At 47.0% G+C, this 18545-nt stretch overlaps 1 protein-coding gene across 2 annotated transcripts in view; it reads left to right on the top strand.

The window, feature by feature from the left end:
- Snx31 (sorting nexin 31) overlaps positions 1-18545 on the top strand; it is a 47186-nt gene that overhangs the window by 11742 nt on the left and 16899 nt on the right. Inside the window, exons 4-9 of one of the 2 annotated variants that reach the window (XM_052747627.1) lie at positions 153-217; positions 4677-4787; positions 6883-6973; positions 9822-9909; positions 12746-12815; positions 16420-16512. In XM_052747627.1, coding sequence (XP_052603587.1) covers positions 153-217; positions 4677-4787; positions 6883-6973; positions 9822-9909; positions 12746-12815; positions 16420-16512 — 518 coding nt within the window. The remainder of the gene's footprint in view (positions 1-152; positions 218-4676; positions 4788-6882; positions 6974-9821; positions 9910-12745; positions 12816-16419; positions 16513-18545) is intronic. The other variant, XM_052747628.1, reaches the window with a different exon arrangement.

Genomic DNA, 18545 nt, shown 5'->3' with positions numbered 1-18545 from the left:
GGGTGCAGACTCTGTCAAGTGTCCTGCATTGAGAACTCTCCCTTCCATCCTGGACCACACTGCTAGGGCAAGGTCTCAGAACTCCTGGGAGACGCAGTTAAGAGAGTCCCACCAAGCTCATGCTGATCTAGCTTGCTTTCCATGTTTTTCAGTAACTGCGGACCCTCGTGTGGCGAGAAGCGATGTCTTCACCCAGTTCTTAACACTGGTGCAGATGGTAAGCTTCCTTCCTGGGCGGAACTGGCAGCCTCTGCAGAGCTTCCCACAGACTTTCTGGACTTGGGTGAAGTGGAGTCATTTCTAGTAAGCTGGAGGTGCTTCCAGTTCGGATCCTGCATGGGAGATGACGTGTGTCACTCACATTTTGACTTAGGGTTTAGCAGATACTTATTCTGTAGCCTGTGTGCCATGCATCTCCATGCTGGTCTCAAGAAAGGCAGAGAAAGCTGGAGTTCTAGCGCTCAGGGACCCCGTACTGAGATGAGACCCAAGGGCTGAACAGAGTGGCATAAAGCAGCTCCCCTTCCGTGGGCCGGGGACCACTGGTCACTGACCACCTAGGCTGAAACTTGGGCAAGCATTTGTTCAGCACACCTTTCATTCCCTTTGCACGTGTGGAAACATTTCTGTGCCTGTGCTGGGGACCTTGACTGAACGGAAAGGGAATAAAGTTACACAGTAACTCACTGTTGGATCAGATTCCTGTTTTAATTACTTGCACTGGCCATGACCAGAATGAAGATCAGAAACAAGGATGAGATGTTCCCTTTGGCTCATCGTTCCGGTCCAGGTGGGAAGGGCTCCGCATCAGGAGACTGCTGCAGAATGGCTGTGCATAGCACTGTAGAGAGAACGCAGAGGACACACCAGAACCAGGACTGGACTGGGAATTCCAAAGACCCGCCTCTAGTGGTAGGCCACCCCTCCTAAGGGTCTCACAGCCTCCAGAAACAGAACCCCAAATGGGAAGCAAAAACATAAAACAGCAGCCTGCCAGGGGCTCCTGTCAGATCAAACCACGATCTTAACCCCTCACAGGGGGAGGAGTGAGACCTTGACGAGACTCGCAAAGACAAGTTTTACTAACACAAGGTCCACATATGTGCATGTGTTAAATCAAACAGAGAAATGGCTCTAGAACCTTCCGCAGTCTAGTGGTTTTATTTTGTAAGCACTCTTTTCTTTTTCATGATGCTGGGGATATGACCAATTACGCACACGCTAGGCAAGTTCTCTACCACTGTGGTCCATCTGAAGCCCTTGTGCAGCCTTCCAGTGGCTTAAACATGCACAGACTCTCTTGATTGTTGCTGTAGTGATGGTGATGGTGGATACTTCATCAGAATGTGCATGGTGCAAAGGAACTCTGCTTTCCTCGCAGTCTCTCTACCTAGGAAAACTCTCATTTTCAAGTCAGTGTGTGGTCTTTCTAGATAATCTGTGCAGGCCAAAGAATATGAATACATGTTTTATTTTACAAGTAAGCACATACTAGACACACTTTTCTTTTTAGATATTGTCTCTTGGTGTATTCCAGGCTGTCCTTCTCAACCCATTGTGTAGCCTATGCTGGTCTGAAGCTCCTGCTTCAGCCTCCTACGTGCTGGAATTATCGGCATGCATCAATGTGCCTGGCTCACCCTTGACACAGGGTTTCTCTGTGTAGTTTTGTTGCCTTTCCTGGAACTTACTCTGTACACCAGGCTGGCCTCGAACTCACAGAGATCTGTCTGTCTCTGCCTCCTGAGTACTGGGATTAAAGGCATGTGCCACCACTGCCCGGCCAGGCTTACACTTCTTAAAATTTGCTTTTTAAAACTTGAAATCTGGGCTTGGAGAGATGACTCTCTGGAAAAGATTGATTATTCCTCTAGCAGAGGACCCTAGTTGGGTGCACAGCACCCATGTCAGATGCTACACACGGCCTGTAACTCTGGTTTCAGGGAGATCCGTGCCTTCTTCTTGCTTCTGCTTGCATGCGTGCATGCGTGCATGCATGCGTGTATGTGTATGTGTGTGTGTGCGCACAGAGAATTAAAAATAAAAAAAATTTAAAGCTAGAATTCTTGTGGCTCACTGAATGTCAGTACACATAAAGATAAGTTTGACCTGTTTTCTGGGGGGTATGTTATAGCTTTTGCTTTCTTGCTTTAAGAAAATATCTCTTGTGGGCTATCAGTGTTGTGGGGTTTTGTTTTGTATTAATTTTTCTAACAATTTTAAAGGGTTTTTGGCTAGTTTTCGGGCCTTGGGAGTTTTACTTTCTAGCTTTGTATAAAGCTGTGCTTTGTGGCGTCTCTTTTCTGTGTTCTGATTAATTTTCACTGTGGCAATGACTTTTTCTTTTCCATTGTTTGCCCACGAGCTTTGCCAGCTCACTTTTATACTCATTTCCCCAGAGTTAGCTGGAGCTCTCTCTACTCTTTGAGGACTTCATACAGAGACACGCGGTTCTTACTAGTCCCACCCCTGTCCGCCCAGGCTAACGCTTCCTCTGCAGCGTGTGCCCATGCACGCTGGTCATGCTTTCCCCTCTTTGCAGCTTTTGTTTTTGATTGATCAAAGCCCAGGTCCTGACAGCTCATTGGTCCTTGTCTCCTGAGCAGCCATTGGCTGATACATACGGCTGGAGAGGGGCTGTCATTGAGTCGCTGGAGTCTGAGGTATTCCTGGATCTTGGGTCTTGTTTCTGAGCCTTTTCTCATTAATTGCTCTGTCCTAAGATCCCTGCAGCCTGGTCTCTCCAGTAGTGATGCATAGGCCACAGCGTCTCTTCCAGTGACCCGCGTTTCAAATGCTTCCATCCACTCAGATGAGCAGCTGCAGATCTGGCTTGGTGATGATGAATCTGGCTCAGGAGCAAGCGATGGATGACATTTGATTTCTGTGACTTGGGATGATGTATTCAAACAAGCCTCTTCCCTCCCCTCCCCCTCCTTTTCCTATGACTTCTCCGTCCCCTTCTCTTCCTCTCTTTCCCATTTCCCAGTCTCCTTTCTCTTCTACAGGGCTCACTATGTATCACAGGCTGGCCTTGAATGTTCGATCTTGTTTCTGCCTCCCAACTGCTAGGATTACACGTGACAATAACACTGGGTTTATTTAGTTTCTTTGCATGTCAGTTTCTCCAGCTGGAAAACGGGGAGCCGAGCTCCTGTTTCGGTTCGCTTGGAGGATTAAACCGAAAGAAACGCTCTGAGCACTGGCGGCCGCATACTGCTACCTTGCAGGAGGTCAGCACTCTTGTGGCTGATGCCAGGCTCGTTTTCTCTTCCTGCACCTGCCGGAAGGTAGTCTTTAGGGACCACACCTCTTCAGATGGCCCCTGAGCCATGTTCTTGGCTAAGCCCTTGGGATGAATTGCCCCAGACAGCTTGTGTGGACTGGATTGGCTCCTTTGCTGGTGTCCTGATGGGTCCATTTGGCTGTGCTGAACAGGCACCCAGAGTCCTCTGGGCTCAGGCCTGGGACTGTTTTCCAGTTTTCAAAGACGGCTCTCCTTTTCCTTGTTTTCACCTTTCCTCCAAAAGGCAAGCAGGGCAGAGGAAGAGATATTTTCATTCCTGACGGTGTCTTTAAAAGAGGTTTATGTAAAAACTTGAAAAGGAAATTAACTTTGAATTAGGAAGGTGGTCCTGTTAGACACCATGTCTTGTTTTATCTCTTTATATGTTCTACACTCAACACTGACTGCTCTTCCAAATGTACCTGAGTTCAGTTCCCAGCAACCACAGGCAGCTCACAACTCTGTAACTCCAAGGTCTGACACCCACCCTCACACAGACACTCATGCAGGCAAAACACTAATGCACATTAAAAAACAAAAACTAATATGCTGGCAATAAAGGAAGCTGTTTCTCCAGATCCTTCAAGTCAATCTAGAAAATTATGGAGTTGAGAGTGAGTCTTGAAACCCACCCCCAACCCCAACCCCCATGAATCTGAAAAAAAGCTGGGTAGCCTGGACTTCCCAGGTGTTGCAATCTTGTTGCCCTGAAACCTTAACTCAGTGTCTTATGCTAATGCTAGGCAAACCATGCCAGCACTAGGTTGAATTTCTGGGTGCCTATCTGGTGTTCAGGCATTGGGAAATTGAGCTAGGGATGGTGGCACACACCTTTAACTCCAGCACTCAGGAGGCAGAGGCAGGCTGACCCTGTGAGTTCCAGGCCAGCCTGGGCTACATAGTGAGACCATGTCTTGAAAAAGGGGGTGAGGGTGGAACTGGTTGCTGTGGTGAAAAGCCCTACCCATACAGAGTGTCACCTGAGAGCCAGCCTTTAGGGGTGCTTAGAAGCATCTAAAACAAGTTAATTCTGAGATTACTTAAGCAAGATGTAGATAGTTCTTATCAAAAGATTTTTTTCCCTCCCAAATGGATGCTCTGTTGGTATTTGGAAGCAATTCGGACTTCACACTATTGCCTCGGCTCCTCTTCCAGCCCCTCTTCACCTCTACTCTGCCCCACCAAGAACATCCATTAAATTCCGCACTGGGTGTTTGCTCCCTTGAGTGCTGTCTCCTGCACACGGCGGGGACAGGCCCTGCACACGGCGGCGGGGACAGGCCCTGCACACGGCGGGGACAGGCCCTGCACACGGCGGCGGGGACAGGCAAGGACTGCTGGCTCCCTCTGTGCTGGGTGTGGAAACTGATGGCTGTCTTTTTATTTATAGCACACATTGAACATCACCACCCAGAAAACCGCTCTGGCTGTATTTCTGCCCAATGGAAGGAGCCTTAACGTGGAGGTTCTAACGTCGGATACAGCTGAAAAGGTTCTCGAGGTAAACTTGGTTTAGTTTCAGCTCCAGGAAATGCAGAAGCAGGTCTTATGAGGCAGAGACTTCAATGTGATTACCTTCCAGAAGTTCTTTGCCTATCCTTTTACTCTGTGGATGATCTATCTGCAGAGGTACCGCATATAAATCACCCCCAAAGGGAAACTGACTGAGGAAGCCAAGATATAGCCCATCCTCAGGGCCTCCTTGATTTTACCCTTCCTGAGACCTCGGAGGTTTTCCTAAGGTTGTGGCTACTTTCCTGGCATTCACCAGGCTGGGCCCTGGTAATATGCAGGAGGCTCTGTCTCAGGATGCCACATGGATGGCAGCAGGAAGGAGGGTAGTGCCCAGCAGAGGTCATACCCAGTGGGTAGTGGCAGGTCATGCCTGGCAGAGAGTGACAGGGGCACTTCTTTCTTGGTAGGGCAAGCAGTCTTTCTTGAATACTTCTCTCATACACAGGAAGCCCCAGGAGCTTCATTCCACAGGGTCTCATGCTGGGTACCAAGGGCCTGACCTGAGTTTGAGTAATTTTGAGGATAACAAAGAACATTCTCTTGCTTCAGATGTGGCTCTCAGCAGCTCTGCCTCCTGGGCTGGATCCCTCTGCCCAGCTGGGTTGCAGAGGGAATGCTATCTTCCCAAATCTTAAATGTGTAGGCTAGGTGGAGGAGAGGGGTGGCCTGTGGTTCCTGCTGAGGGAAAGTGAATGGAGGTACATTTTTGTGAGGCCACGTATATTGAAATGAAATATGAAGCCACAGATATTGAAATGAAAGCCAGCTGATGTCAGAGAGGAGCACCCTGGACCTACAGTTGGAGGTCTCCATGGCTCCAAGGCCATAGTAAGTTACACTTAATGGTATCTGAAGTTTACACTGGACCAAAGCCATGGTGAATTACACTTGACCATGGCAGGAAGCAGCAAAGAGAAGGGGGCCTGGGTGTCAAAGGAGAGTACCACACATTTTATACACCACTGAACAGTGGGAAATGCCTTTTGCTTGGTGTACACAGGAAGTGCCAGCCCAGGGCTAGATGTCACAGAAAACAGATGTTTGTGGAGAATGCTGCCATCCTCCATCAGATGATAAGCACTGGAATAATCCAGGATATATGTCCAAATTCAAGACAGAACAACCAGCCTTGGTAGAGGCCAGTGTGTCCACTGAGGTGACACTAGTTTTGATTTTACTCACTCTAATTTCCTATCTTCCCAAGATTTCTAGAATGACTGTTTCATTAGCTACTTCTCTCAGTGCCCCAATAGGAACAGTTTCAGGGAGGAACCGAATCAATCATGACCTTTGGTTCCTGGTTTGGGAGGGTGTAGTCCATCATGGCGACAGATCCATCTCATGATGACAGAAATGTACAGCTGTGACTTCTCACATCCCAGTAGACCAGGATTTCAGGTGGAGTTTCTCTGTGTCCTGGCAGCCGCTCCCAAATAAACACAGAGACTTGATATTAATCATAAATGTTTGGCCGACAGCTTAGGCTTGTCTGCAGTCAGCTCTTACAACTTAAATTAACCCATTTCTATTCATCTACGTGCTGCTTTAAGACTTGTTTACTTCATCTATGAAATTCCTATGTTGCTGCTTCCAAATCTGGCTTGAAACTCCTCAGACTCTGCCCGTCTTCTTCCCAGCATTCTCCCTGCCCTGAAAATCCTGCCTAGCTATTGGCTAATCAGCTTTTTATTAGCAATGAGAACAACACATTTTCACAGTGTACAGAAGGATTATTCCACAGCACAGGATGGAGAATCTGGGCTAAAAGTAAAACTGGCCCATAACCAGCCTCAGTCCCACAAATTTACAATGGCTCCATGTCCAAAAGTGTCCATAATCCCTAAATGCAGTACCACCAGCTGGGGACCAAGAGTTCAAGTGCATGAGCCTGTGGAGACCATTTCAGATTCAAATTGTAACAAATATGTGTGATTTTTAGATTACAAAATGTTTCTTTGAATGTCTGCTGGCCTGCAAAAGCATTTGCTGTTGGTGTGCACTGGTCCCTTCTGGTGCTGCCACCACAGCCTGGAAGTGTGGCCATTGGCCTAATATTCCCCCTTTGCTTGTTCCTGGCTAAGGTGGTGGCGCACAAACTCGGACTGTATCCAGAACTCTTGGGCTACTTTGGCCTTTTTCTCATCCGGTGTTTCCCGGAGGGCAAGATCTCTGGTAAGATGAAAAGGGGGACAAAGGGGATGGACAGGTATGATCAGGGGCTTGGCCCTGAGGTGTGTGAGGAACCCACAAAGGGACTGGCCACCCCCCAGGTCATGGTTTCTACTGTTCTCAGGCCCAGATCAAAGATTTGGAGAATGTGCCAGGCATGGTGGTGCTCACTGTTTATCCCAGCACTCAGAGGCAGAAGCAGACGGATCTCTGAGAGTTTAGGACAGCTTGGTCCTACATAATGAATTCCAGGACAGTCAGAGCTACAGTGAGACCCTGTCTTAAACAAACGAACAGACAGACAGAGATTTGGAAAATGGAAGATTGTGTCATTGCTCAGAGAGTGGGGACAAGCATTCCGTAGACAGGTAGTATGTCATTTCAACTTCACGGTATGGTGACATAATGCCTGACAGAAACAACGTAAGGAAGAATTATTTATTTTTCCCATGACAGGGAAAGCATGGAGGAATGAAAGTATTTAACTCAAGCTACAGGGGCAGAGCAGAGCAGTTCACATCATGACAGACAGGGGGCAGGGCAGAGCAGTTCACATCATGACAGACAGGGGGCAGGGCAGAGCAGTTCACATCATGACAGACAGGGGGCAGAGCAGAGCAGTTCACATCATGACAGACAGGGGGCAGGGCAGAGCAGTTCACATCATGACAGACAGGGGGCAGGGCAGAGCAGTTCACATCATGACAGACAGGGGGCAGAGCAGAGCAGTTCACATCATGACAGACAGGGGGCAGAGCAGTTCACATCATGACAGACAGGGGGCAGGGCAGAGCAGTTCACATCATGACAGACAGGGGGCAGGGCAGAGCAGTTCACATCACGGCCGACAGGGGGTAGAGTGCCAGAAACAGAGAAAAAGAGTAGGGAGAGAAAACAAAACGAAGGCACATGCCCAGGGGTCCACTTTCCCCAACTAGGCCGCTCTCTTACCCCCTTCCAATAATGCCGTTATATTATGAATCCAAGAAGGCATGAAGCCGTGCATTACGCCAGTCCCTCTGTGATGTAATTGTATCTGGAAACACACACACACACACACACACACACACACACACACGCACGCACGCACGCACGCACGCACGCACGCATTGAGAGAGAGAGAAGGAGAGGAATTGACCATCACAAGTGCTGTAGTCAAAACCTAACTCTAAGGCTGGTCCACTAACTGCACCTCCTCTGGTGTCTGCTGTGGTCTTAACCTTGGGGTCCCCTCATCGTCATTCCTGGCCATGCGAGGTGCTAGACTCTGTATCAAGACAGACACCCCACAAACACACAGCGCCTCCTTGTTACGGCATATTTGCTATGAAATGTGGATGGTATATGAGTGCTTAGATTCTTTTTAAAAATCCCAACCGTGAAAGAGGGCAGCTGTCTGGGACGTTTGCTTTCTCTCCACTGGATTCTAGATGACATGAGGCCTTTAAAGGTGTGAAATGCTATCAGTTACTTGAAAGCAGTGGGGAGGTGCTTTTGAGATGGAAATCAAAGGACTTGGGGAAGGCTGTACCCCAGAGGCTGTGAAGTCCTGGAGTGGTGCTGGCACCCCTGGACCTAGCTCTTCATCTGAACCCCAGGGTAAAATACCTTACTCAATGTGCTGGGACTTGATGAGAATTAAATAGTATTGACTTTTTTGGGATGACTTTCAGAAAGCTGAAAATACATACACATGCAAGAGAGTATTTTTGTTCCTTCCTACCCCCAATAATACTGCCTTGCCCTCTCATTTGAAAGCTGTTTGTAAACTGTGTATGCTGTTTCTACCAGGTAGGACCGCCTGTCATGAGCACACTATTCCAGAACCAGACAAACACCTTTGTTCTTTATCACAATGTCAGGTTTTGTGGAATGACAGACACTAAGTTCACAAGGAGCAGCAGTTTCAGTGGTAGCGATCTGCTGGGTTACCCTGCCTGCCTGGGTAACCTGGCAAAGGTAGCTTCCTGTGATCCTTATCTTAATTACTAATATTAATGCTCATATCATACATCACACAGAACATAGCTAATTAATCTCTGTGCATTTTCTATATGTGGTTTCCATAATGAGTACAAGTTAGAGAGAGCAAGGGAGTGCAGAGGTTGAAGAAATGGGTAACAGAAATGCCGTGGAGTCAGTGCTGCCAGGACAGAAACCCGAACCAGCTGAGGGAGGATGCTTCGCTGTGGACCAGGTCTCAGGAGCCAGGGTTGAGAGTAAGGATGTAGTTGGCTGCAGAGAAGGGATGGCAGAAGTGGACCCAGAGCAGAGACAGGAGGTCCAGGTGGAAATGGGCAAACAGGAGCACGTGGACAGACAGACAGCAGCCGAGGGGGCTCCATCAGCATCAGGACCGAGGCATGCTGAAGGCTTAGGGGCAGTTCTCTGGGAGTTCTTGCTGCACACACAGGGTATCAGAGGACAGGTTGGTGTGGGGCCATGACGTCAGAGCTAGGAGGGATCAGCCACTTTATGGGATCCAAGGGAAGGAGCTCCACCCTTTCCTTGGTGTGTTGTGTCTAATAAGTTTTGAAGCCTTGTTTCCCCAATATGATTTTAATATACCCATGTGCCCCCACAGCCTCAATTCATCCTGACAGGGCAGCCCCCCCTTGAAGAAATGTCATTTCTCAGTCTGTGCTGAGTGGGTGATGCAAGACACATGGTGGTGTCATCGTCAGCCCTCAAAATGAAGCAAACAGCGAAACAACAAACAAACAAAACAAGCAAAAGCTGTAAAATGGAGTTTCTAGGGCGAGGCACAGGCCGAAAAGAACAGTTTTACGCGATGTGGGGTAACTCACAGGGCAGAGCCTGACCCGCCTCCACGCTGCCTTTCCCCATCTAGTTGTGAAGAAGCTGGCTGACTTTGAGCTGCCGTCCACTAGTCTTCAGAGTTCTGAGCTGGAAGGCTGTAAGATAGGACTCAGAAAGTGGTGAGTACTGGTGAGAGAAGCCACTGTGTGAGAACCTGTCGGTCTCACCGGCTGGAGAGACAGGTGGGGTAGAGTGGACTGAAACAGATCATGGCCAGGAGCTGATGGCCACGGCTTTGCTGAGGATGGATGATGAGAAACTGTAGAAACTGAAGGATTTGTTGACAATTACAAGCACATCTGATGTCTGTGGATCTGTGATATTCCTGGAATATCACAGGGGACACTCAGCCGGTTTGCACTGAATTTGACCCCTGAAGCATTCAGCTCACATTCCCAAAGGGTACGCGCCAGGGCCACCACATTTAATTCCTAGATTAAAAGGACACAAGTGTCTCTGCAGAAAACACTCTTATTTTCTTGGGAAACAGAAGTCCTACTGAGAACAAATGAACAGAAAATCACAATGAAAGGCTTTCCCAACCCTGTCCTACAGCCTGGGACCCCAGCCTTTATTACCATGACTATGTTGAATTGCTACTCAAGTTGGCTCTGTCCAGCTCAGTTACTCTCTAATCTGAGGATACAAACTTTAAAAAAAAAAAAAGGCATCTTGAAATCTAGAGATAGAGATTTACTTGATCAATGTTATCTTGCTGGGTCTAGCTTGTGGCTTTGAATTTTGAAGGGATAGCCCCAGCTATTTAGAAACTCTTGAGAAGTCACTAAAACCGTGTGGTTTGGATATTGGAGAAAGGGAAAGGACTTTGCTTCCATTTAAGGGTTTAGACTATTGTGGAGCTGCTTCCAATACTGTACATCTGAGCGTGGCTGTTCCTGGAATCAGAGGGCACGCGCTAAGTCCCAGCTTGCCACACTTGCAGCCAAGTTATTTGAGCTCCTTAAGCCTCAGTTTACATATTTGTAAAATGGAAAATAATCCTCTGAGGATTTCTGTCAAGATTAAAGCAGTCCCACATACTCAATAAATGCTGCTCAAGTTTGTTATTGCCACATTGATAAGAAAATTAACAGCCGCAATAACAGAAAATCCCTGGGCTTAGACTCCTCAAGCTCACACACTTGCCTGAGAAGTGGACATCAAAGGAGGGTGAGAATCCTTCCCCTCACCTAGAAGCCCGAGTTAGACATTGGGCTGTGCCTAAGTCTTCCTCACACAGGCACATCCTAGATGGCCAGATGCAGAGGAAAGTCCGCCATGTCACCAGCCAGCACCGCATCCAGCAGACTGCTTCTGCTCGTGAATACGAGGAAAAGAGGCACAGTGCTGTGGCTGGAGCTGAGGGTCAGAGTTCTGCAAGGGGACAACATGATTAACACCTTGGGGAGTCCAGACCTCTCTCCAGAGGAGGCCTTTCCAGGGCAACAGGGAGGCCAGCTCCAACCGCTGCTTGATTCCGATGGGTGGGGCTCTGCGGAAGGACCTAGCTGGAGTTTTAAGGATTTGTCTTCATCCAGGACTTCTCTGAGCACATCTCTCTGGTGATGATACGGTTCCTTCTAGACCAGAGGGTGTTGGCAGCTCAGAGCCCGAGCCTGGAATGTATCTCCGGGTTGTCCAGCTGTGATGCAGTTCTCAGGCACTCAGGGCCTTCGGAGGAGTGTGGACATGTAGCTGAAGGGGAAGTTGGTTGGAATGTTTCAGTTGCTTCTCTCCGCCAGTATGAGCTTGACCTTCAAACCCCACTTTCATCCTTTCACGGTCTGGCCCAGCTCTCTGTGGTCACGCGAGGCTCTGAACGTGGTGAGCTGCTTGGCTCTGTCTTCTGGTGAGTTGTACGCCACCCATATCTCTGCTTGGCATTTCTGTCCATTCTCAGAGTGCCACTGTACTTACAACGAACCTCTGTTTATCTGGTGTTTCTCATCTGACAGATAGACATGGATCCCCTGACACTTACAAGTCACTCTGCTGAGACCCAGAAGGGCATCTCTAGGCTTAGGGCTGGAGTCTTCACATCCGGTGTCAAAACAAGTTGATCAAAGCCATGGTTGTGATAAATTCAGGATGCTGACCAAGCACAGAGGGGGGGTGCTAGCCAGGCTGGGGAGCAGGGCCCAGAGAAGGGGGGTGCTGCTGCTGCTGCAGAGCAGGCTTTCAGAGAAAAGAGAAGTCAGGGAAGGAGGCGCTTGAGGCAGTGGCCGTGTAAGCAAGATGGGGAGGAGAAGAAGGGGAGAGAAAGCGTGGCTGGAGTGTAGAGTTGGTGTGGGGATGGTAAGGGACAGACAGAAGGGACATGAAAGGAGAGGTGTACCACCCAGTGCCTCAGATGTGAGCGGGAAAATGATCCAGTTCCTACGACCCCAAGACGTCACACCAGGAGGAAGGAGCAGAAAGCCTGGCTTGGGGCAGTTTCTGAGCTGCTCCAGAGGCAGGAGAGGGTGGCCAGGTGCCTGGTGGCGAGCGTGGAAGGGGCGTGTGTGGGGCAAGTGGCCAGGGCAGGTGTTATGCCGTGGGGAATGGACTGCAGGACTTGGTGGCCGAGATAGGGACTAAGTGTGACAGGAATGCACACCATTAAAGCGCGCTCTCTCTCTCTCTCTCCTTGTCTTTCTCTGCCTCTGTCTCTCTGTCTCTGTCTCTCTCTGTCTGTGTGTGTGTGTGTGTGTGTGTGTGTGTGTGTGTGTGTGCGTGTGTGTGTGCATGTGACACCTTGACTCTAGAGCGTACCAGGTAAAAACTCACAATATAGAGATAATAAGACAAGAACACAGAAGGAATACAGGCATAAATCAAAGGCTGGGCAAGTATAACGGCATATATAGTTTATGAGAGAAGGGACCCAGCTCCTGGGGTGGAGGACCCTTGCTTCCCAGAACACCTGTCCCTGGATAGGTCCCTAGACATGTCACCCAGGATCATGTAATTGTACAGGTACCTGGACCCGGCCCTGGACTCTCTTCTGATGGACTGCAGAGCAGCTGGAGACCTGCTGTACATGCAGGTGAGGTCGGCATTGGCCGCTGGGGTTGGGACGGTACACCTTTCCCTAGTGTTGAGAATCTACATAGAACAGGCAATTCACAGAGACGCTCTAAGTGGACGTTCCCAGGGACTGGGGGGGAGGGGGTTGAAAGGACAGCCATTATTTAATTTAATGGGTGGACAATGTTTTGTTGTGGTCACTGTTACTTTGGTTTGTTTGTATTGCTTGGAATACAGCCTTACTATGGAGCCTAGGGTGGCCTTGAACTCATGATTCATCTGCCTCACGAGTTCCTCTTCTCTCCTCCGGTTTGGAGTCTTTGTTGGGAACTATGAAAGGTTTTGGTGTATACACTGGTAACGATTGTACGACATTAAATGCATGTCAATCCACTTAGTTGTACACTTAAGGACAGGTAGAGCAGGGGCTGCAGAGGCGGCTCAGGGGTCAAGAGCACTCGCTGCAGCCAGGCGGTGGTGGGGCACACCTTTAATCCCAGCACTCGGGAGGCAGAGCCAGGCGGATCTCTGTGAGTTCGAGGCCAGCCTGGGCTACAGAGTGAGCTCCAGGAAAGGCGCAAAGCTACATGGAGAAACCTTGTCTTGAAAAACCAAACAAACAAAAAAAGAGCACTCGCGGCTCCTGCAGAGGGGTCAGGTTGCTCCCAGCACTCACGTGGTGGCTCACAACTCCATTTTCGGGAATTTGAAACTCTCTTTTGTTCACTACAGGCACCAGGCACACACACGATGTACATACACACATCATACATACATACATACACACATCATACATACATACATACACACATCATACATACATACATACACACATCATACATACATACACACATCATACATACATACACACATCATACATACATACACACATCATACATACATACTACATCATACATACATACTGCATCATACATACATACATACATACATCATACATACATACACACATCATACATACATACACACATCATACATACATACACACATCATACATACATACTACATCATACATACATACTACATCATACATACATACACACATATACACATCATACATACATACTACATCATACATACATACACACATCATACATACATACACACATCATACATAACATACACACATCATACATACATACACACATCATACATACATACATACCTAGAGACACACACGTTTATTTATTTTCATTTTATGTGCATTGGTGTTTTGCCTGCATGTATGTCTGTGTGAGGGTTTCAGGTCCCCTGGAACTGGAGTCACAGACAGTTGTGGGTGCTGGGAATTGAACCCTGATCCTCTAAGAGCAGCCAGTGTTCTTAACTGCTGAGCCATCTCTCTAGCCCAAGACCCGTTTTGTTTGTTTGTTTTTTGTTTTTTGAAACAGGGGTTCTCTGTGTAGCCCTGGCTGTCCTCAGCTCACTCTGTACACCAGGCTGGTCTTGAAGTCAGAGATTCTCCTGCCTCTGTGTCCCGGGTGCTGGAATGGACGGCGTGCGCCACCACCGCCTGGCTCCACTTTTTTTTTTTAAGTTGGAGTCTGTTACTATACTCGTTTATAACTTAGTATTCTTACCATGTATAAATAGCATGTCACTTTTACTCGTGTTGTTAATTGTCCTAGATAATTCTGAAAGCTAGCATAACCAAACATTTGATTATACACCAACTCAGTCTCCTATTTTGGGGTATTTCACAATGCACTACCTCACAGGGCAGGGATGGACTTGAAAGTATAAGAATATTGCCTGACACATAGTCAGTACTCCACAGCCATCTTTCAGTGCCCACGGAAGATGGTACCATCTCTCCAACAGATGCTACCAAACTCCAGGGATGTTCAAGACCCTTCTATAAAATGGGGTAGCATTCCCACATAAATCACACACCATCTCCTGTGGACTTTAAACCTTTAGATTACTTACAACACTGAGTTCAATGACAATGTCCAACAGGTAGTTGTTGGATGCATTGTTTGGGGAACAATGGTGAGAAATGTATCTGTGCTTTGATCCTGAGAATCGTCACCACAGTACATTTAATCCAGGGATAGGGAACCCACAGATTCAGAGCGCAGGCTTTGTGTGCATTTGCTACTGGTCATAAATTAAATCATCTTATTTTTATGTGCAATAGCAGTAATAGCCTTGTCTACATACTCCCCCTCCCCTTTTTTTTAAATTTTAAAGACAGGGTCTCACTATATAGCTTTGGCTGTCCTGGAAGGTGCTCTGTAGACAGACTGGCCTCGAACTCACAGAGATCCTCCTGCCTCTGCCTCCTGAGTGCTGGGGTTAAAGTCATGCATTATTCTGTTTGGCTCCTTAGGTTTATGATTCTTATATGTGGTTTTAGATTTATATTGTCAAGTTACCTCTAGAAAATCATATGAATTAAATCTATTGCACATCACACTGTTTCTCTAAACCCTAGTCAACTCTTATTGTGTATTGTTTTAGCCATATCAAGTTAAAAGGCAAAAACTCTGATTACTAGTGAGGCTGTGTACATATATGTATTTGCTGTTTGGAAATCCTTTTGATCAACTGTCAGTCTTGATCTGCGGCCCATTTTTGATGGTTTTACATGTGTCCTACTGTTTGTAAATGTTAACCCTTTACCTGGTTTAGCACTTGCTTTTTTTAGTTTTGTTTCTGGTGTTTTGTGTACAGAAATTTGTACTTACATATAATTACATATGATTATTTCTGCATTCTGCCATCATATCTTTAAAAGATTGTCCTTCCATCAAGATAAACATATTCATTTTAAATTTTCTACTTTAAAAAAGATTCATTTCTTAAAAATCATACGTGTACATATCCATGTGTGGGTTTGTGCATGGAAGTGCAGGTGCCTGTGATGGCCAGAGGTGTGGGACCCCCTGGAGCTGGTGTCCCAGGTGCCTGTGCACCATCTCACACAGGTGATAGGAACAAACTCTGGTCCTCTAAAGAGCAGCATATGCTCTTACAGCAGAGCCATCTCCCCGACCCCCTTCTCTGCCTTTTAATGGAGTTTATACTTTAATCTCTTGGGCAGTTATTTGACTGGATGATATTGAAGTTACTTTGACTTTCTTCGCCAAGTACTCTAATTGTCCCAAACTGTAGGACAATCTTTTCCTACTTGCTCATTTAATTGGCCAGTTGTGCTGGTGCATTCTGGTAATCCAGGCACTTGGGAAGATGAGGCAAGAGGATCATGAGTTTGAGGCCAGCCTGACCTACATAAAGAGTGCTCAATATTAAGACCTGTCCCAGGGCTGAAGAGATGGCTCAGTGGTTAAGAGCACTGACTGCTCTTCCAGAGGACCTGGATTCAATTCCCAGCATGCAGATGGCAGCTCATAACTGTCTGTAACTCCAGTTCCAGGCGATAGAGCTAACATCTTAACACGGACATACATGCAGGCAAAACACCAATGCACATGAAATAAAAGTAAATTTTTAAAAAGACCCTGTCTCAAAACAACAAAAAAAATTAATCTTTATAATCTGTCAAATCATTGTGTAGATCCATTTGGATCAGGTTTTTAGCCTTTTATACAGATCAATTCATTTCTATAAGGTTGTTAATTATATCATTATGTTGTTTCAAGGCAGTACAGGACATTGAAATAGAATGGGTGAAACCCACACAGGCTCAGAGGGAGGAACTAAAGGCACTCCAGGAGAAAGAGAATCAAACAAAGGTGAGCTAAGCCTTGTACCAAGAAGTGCCCCTTGGAAGCGAGCTCCCGCACACATTAGGATCCAGCTGTCGCCATCATTCACAAACCTACCCAGCACTAAAAATGAGAGTGCCTCCACCGATCTTCTGATTCTATAATTAGTAAAAGTTTATTGTGTAAGGATGATAAAAATATAGTATATTGAGTCTTTGGCCAGGTTAATATAGATCCTCCCCATTATTATACAACTGTAGAGCAGTCTCCTTCATGATTCTGTTATCATTTGACCAGCCAGTTTCCTCTAACTGGCAGTCAAGTTGTTAGCAGCTTTTGCTGCTATGAATCACTTTGGCAGCAAATCCCAAGAGGCCCAGGGCTGCGCCTAATTTACACTCCTCACCCTACTCCTGTGTGCACTTCCGGTGATGGCTAGCACAGTTAACCTTGTGCTCACGTGCAAGGAGACTGAACTGAAGATGAATGAAATGACTCAAAACAATTTGATACAAATCAGAGATGAGCTAACTATGACTCACAGTCCACTGTTCTTATAAATAAAGTTTTATCGGCACACAACGGCACTTTTTCATTTATGCGTGTCTGAAGTCATTTTTGCGCTACAATGAAAGAGGTATGAAGTTGCTATAGAGACAGTGGGCTCCCTAATGCTGTACTGGAGACCACATCCAGGACCTTACGTGTGCTAGACAAGTGTGCACACTGAGCCACAAGCCCCAGCCTCTATTATACGTTTCTTTACAGACGAGTTTGTGAATCTCTAGATGAAAATAAGGAAACACACCACTCGTGGCTATATGCATCGAGTTGACTTTTTAAAGTAGTTTGTTTTTATTTGTGTGTGTGTGCATGTGTGCGTGCGTGTGAGTATGCATCAGATTCCTTGGAGCTGGAGTTAAATAGTTGTGGGCTTCTTGATGTGGGTGATGGGAACTAAACTCCTATCCCCCTCTGTAACAACAGCAAGTGTTTTTTATTTTTTATTTTTTTTGAGACAGGGTTTCTCTGTAAAGTTGTGGTGCCTGTCCTGGATCTCACTCTGTACCCCAGGCTGGCCTTGAACTCACAGAGATCCACCTGGCTCTGCCTCCCGAGTGCTGGGATTAAAGGTGTGTGCCGCCCCCGCCGGTGCCCAGCTAGGGTAGCAAGTGTTCTTAACCACTGAGCATCTCTCTGGCCCCAGGTATAACAGTCTTAAAAGAATGGAATTTTCAAGTGTATAATCCTTAAGATTTCTGCCCTCTGGTTTCTATGAGTTAGTACCTCCTTGTGAATGGCCAATGCCAACAAGCATTTTGAGTTATTTTGTTAATTCATTAGCTGTTTTGCAACATGTAGCATTACTTTTAATTAAATACTTTCACTTCCTTTAATCCACAACAGCTAAAAGTTTATTGAATTTTGGCCGGGCGGTGGTGGCGCACGCCTTTAATCCCAGCACTCGGGAGGCAGAGCCAGGCGGATCTCTGTGAGTTCGAGGCCAGCCTGGACTACCAAGTGAGTTCCAGGAAAGGCGCAAAGCTACACAGAGAAACCCTGTCTCGAAAAACCAAAAAAAAAAAAAAAAAGTTTATTGAATTTTTAATAGGTTTTCCTTCCTTCTTCCCTCTTTTCCTTCGGTGCTGGGGATTGAACCCAGGCCTCATACACACGGGCAAGGGCTCTGCCTCTAAACCACCCCAGCCCTTATTTCAAATTTAAAAAGAGGGACAGAGTTGTGCTGGAAGGTGGCTTGGCGGGTGAGAGAACTTGCTGCTCTTGCAGAAGGCCCAGGTTTGGTCCTCAGCGTGAAGGGTCCAGCAATAGGAAGAGAGGAATATAAGAATAAGATAGAAATACAGAAATGAGATAGGAATACAAGAATAAAAAATGTTGTGAGCTTGAGAGATAGAAGCCGACAGCCATCAGCTTCGCCAGCAAATGGGGATTACCCTTTAACTGGGCCCTTCCGTGTTTTACGATGGGCACCTCTGCCAGCAACCCTGACAAGCACTTCCACGCTGGTCCACCACATCCATAGCTCCCCCAGGAGATCT

Source organism: Peromyscus californicus, unplaced genomic scaffold (assembly GCF_007827085.1).
Source record: "Peromyscus californicus insignis strain IS unplaced genomic scaffold, ASM782708v3 Scaffold_20__1_contigs__length_68692818, whole genome shotgun sequence".
NCBI lineage: Eukaryota > Metazoa > Chordata > Mammalia > Rodentia > Cricetidae > Peromyscus > Peromyscus californicus.
The sequence above is the reverse complement of the archived record's forward strand: the minus strand, read 5'-3'. Positions and strand labels throughout refer to the sequence as shown.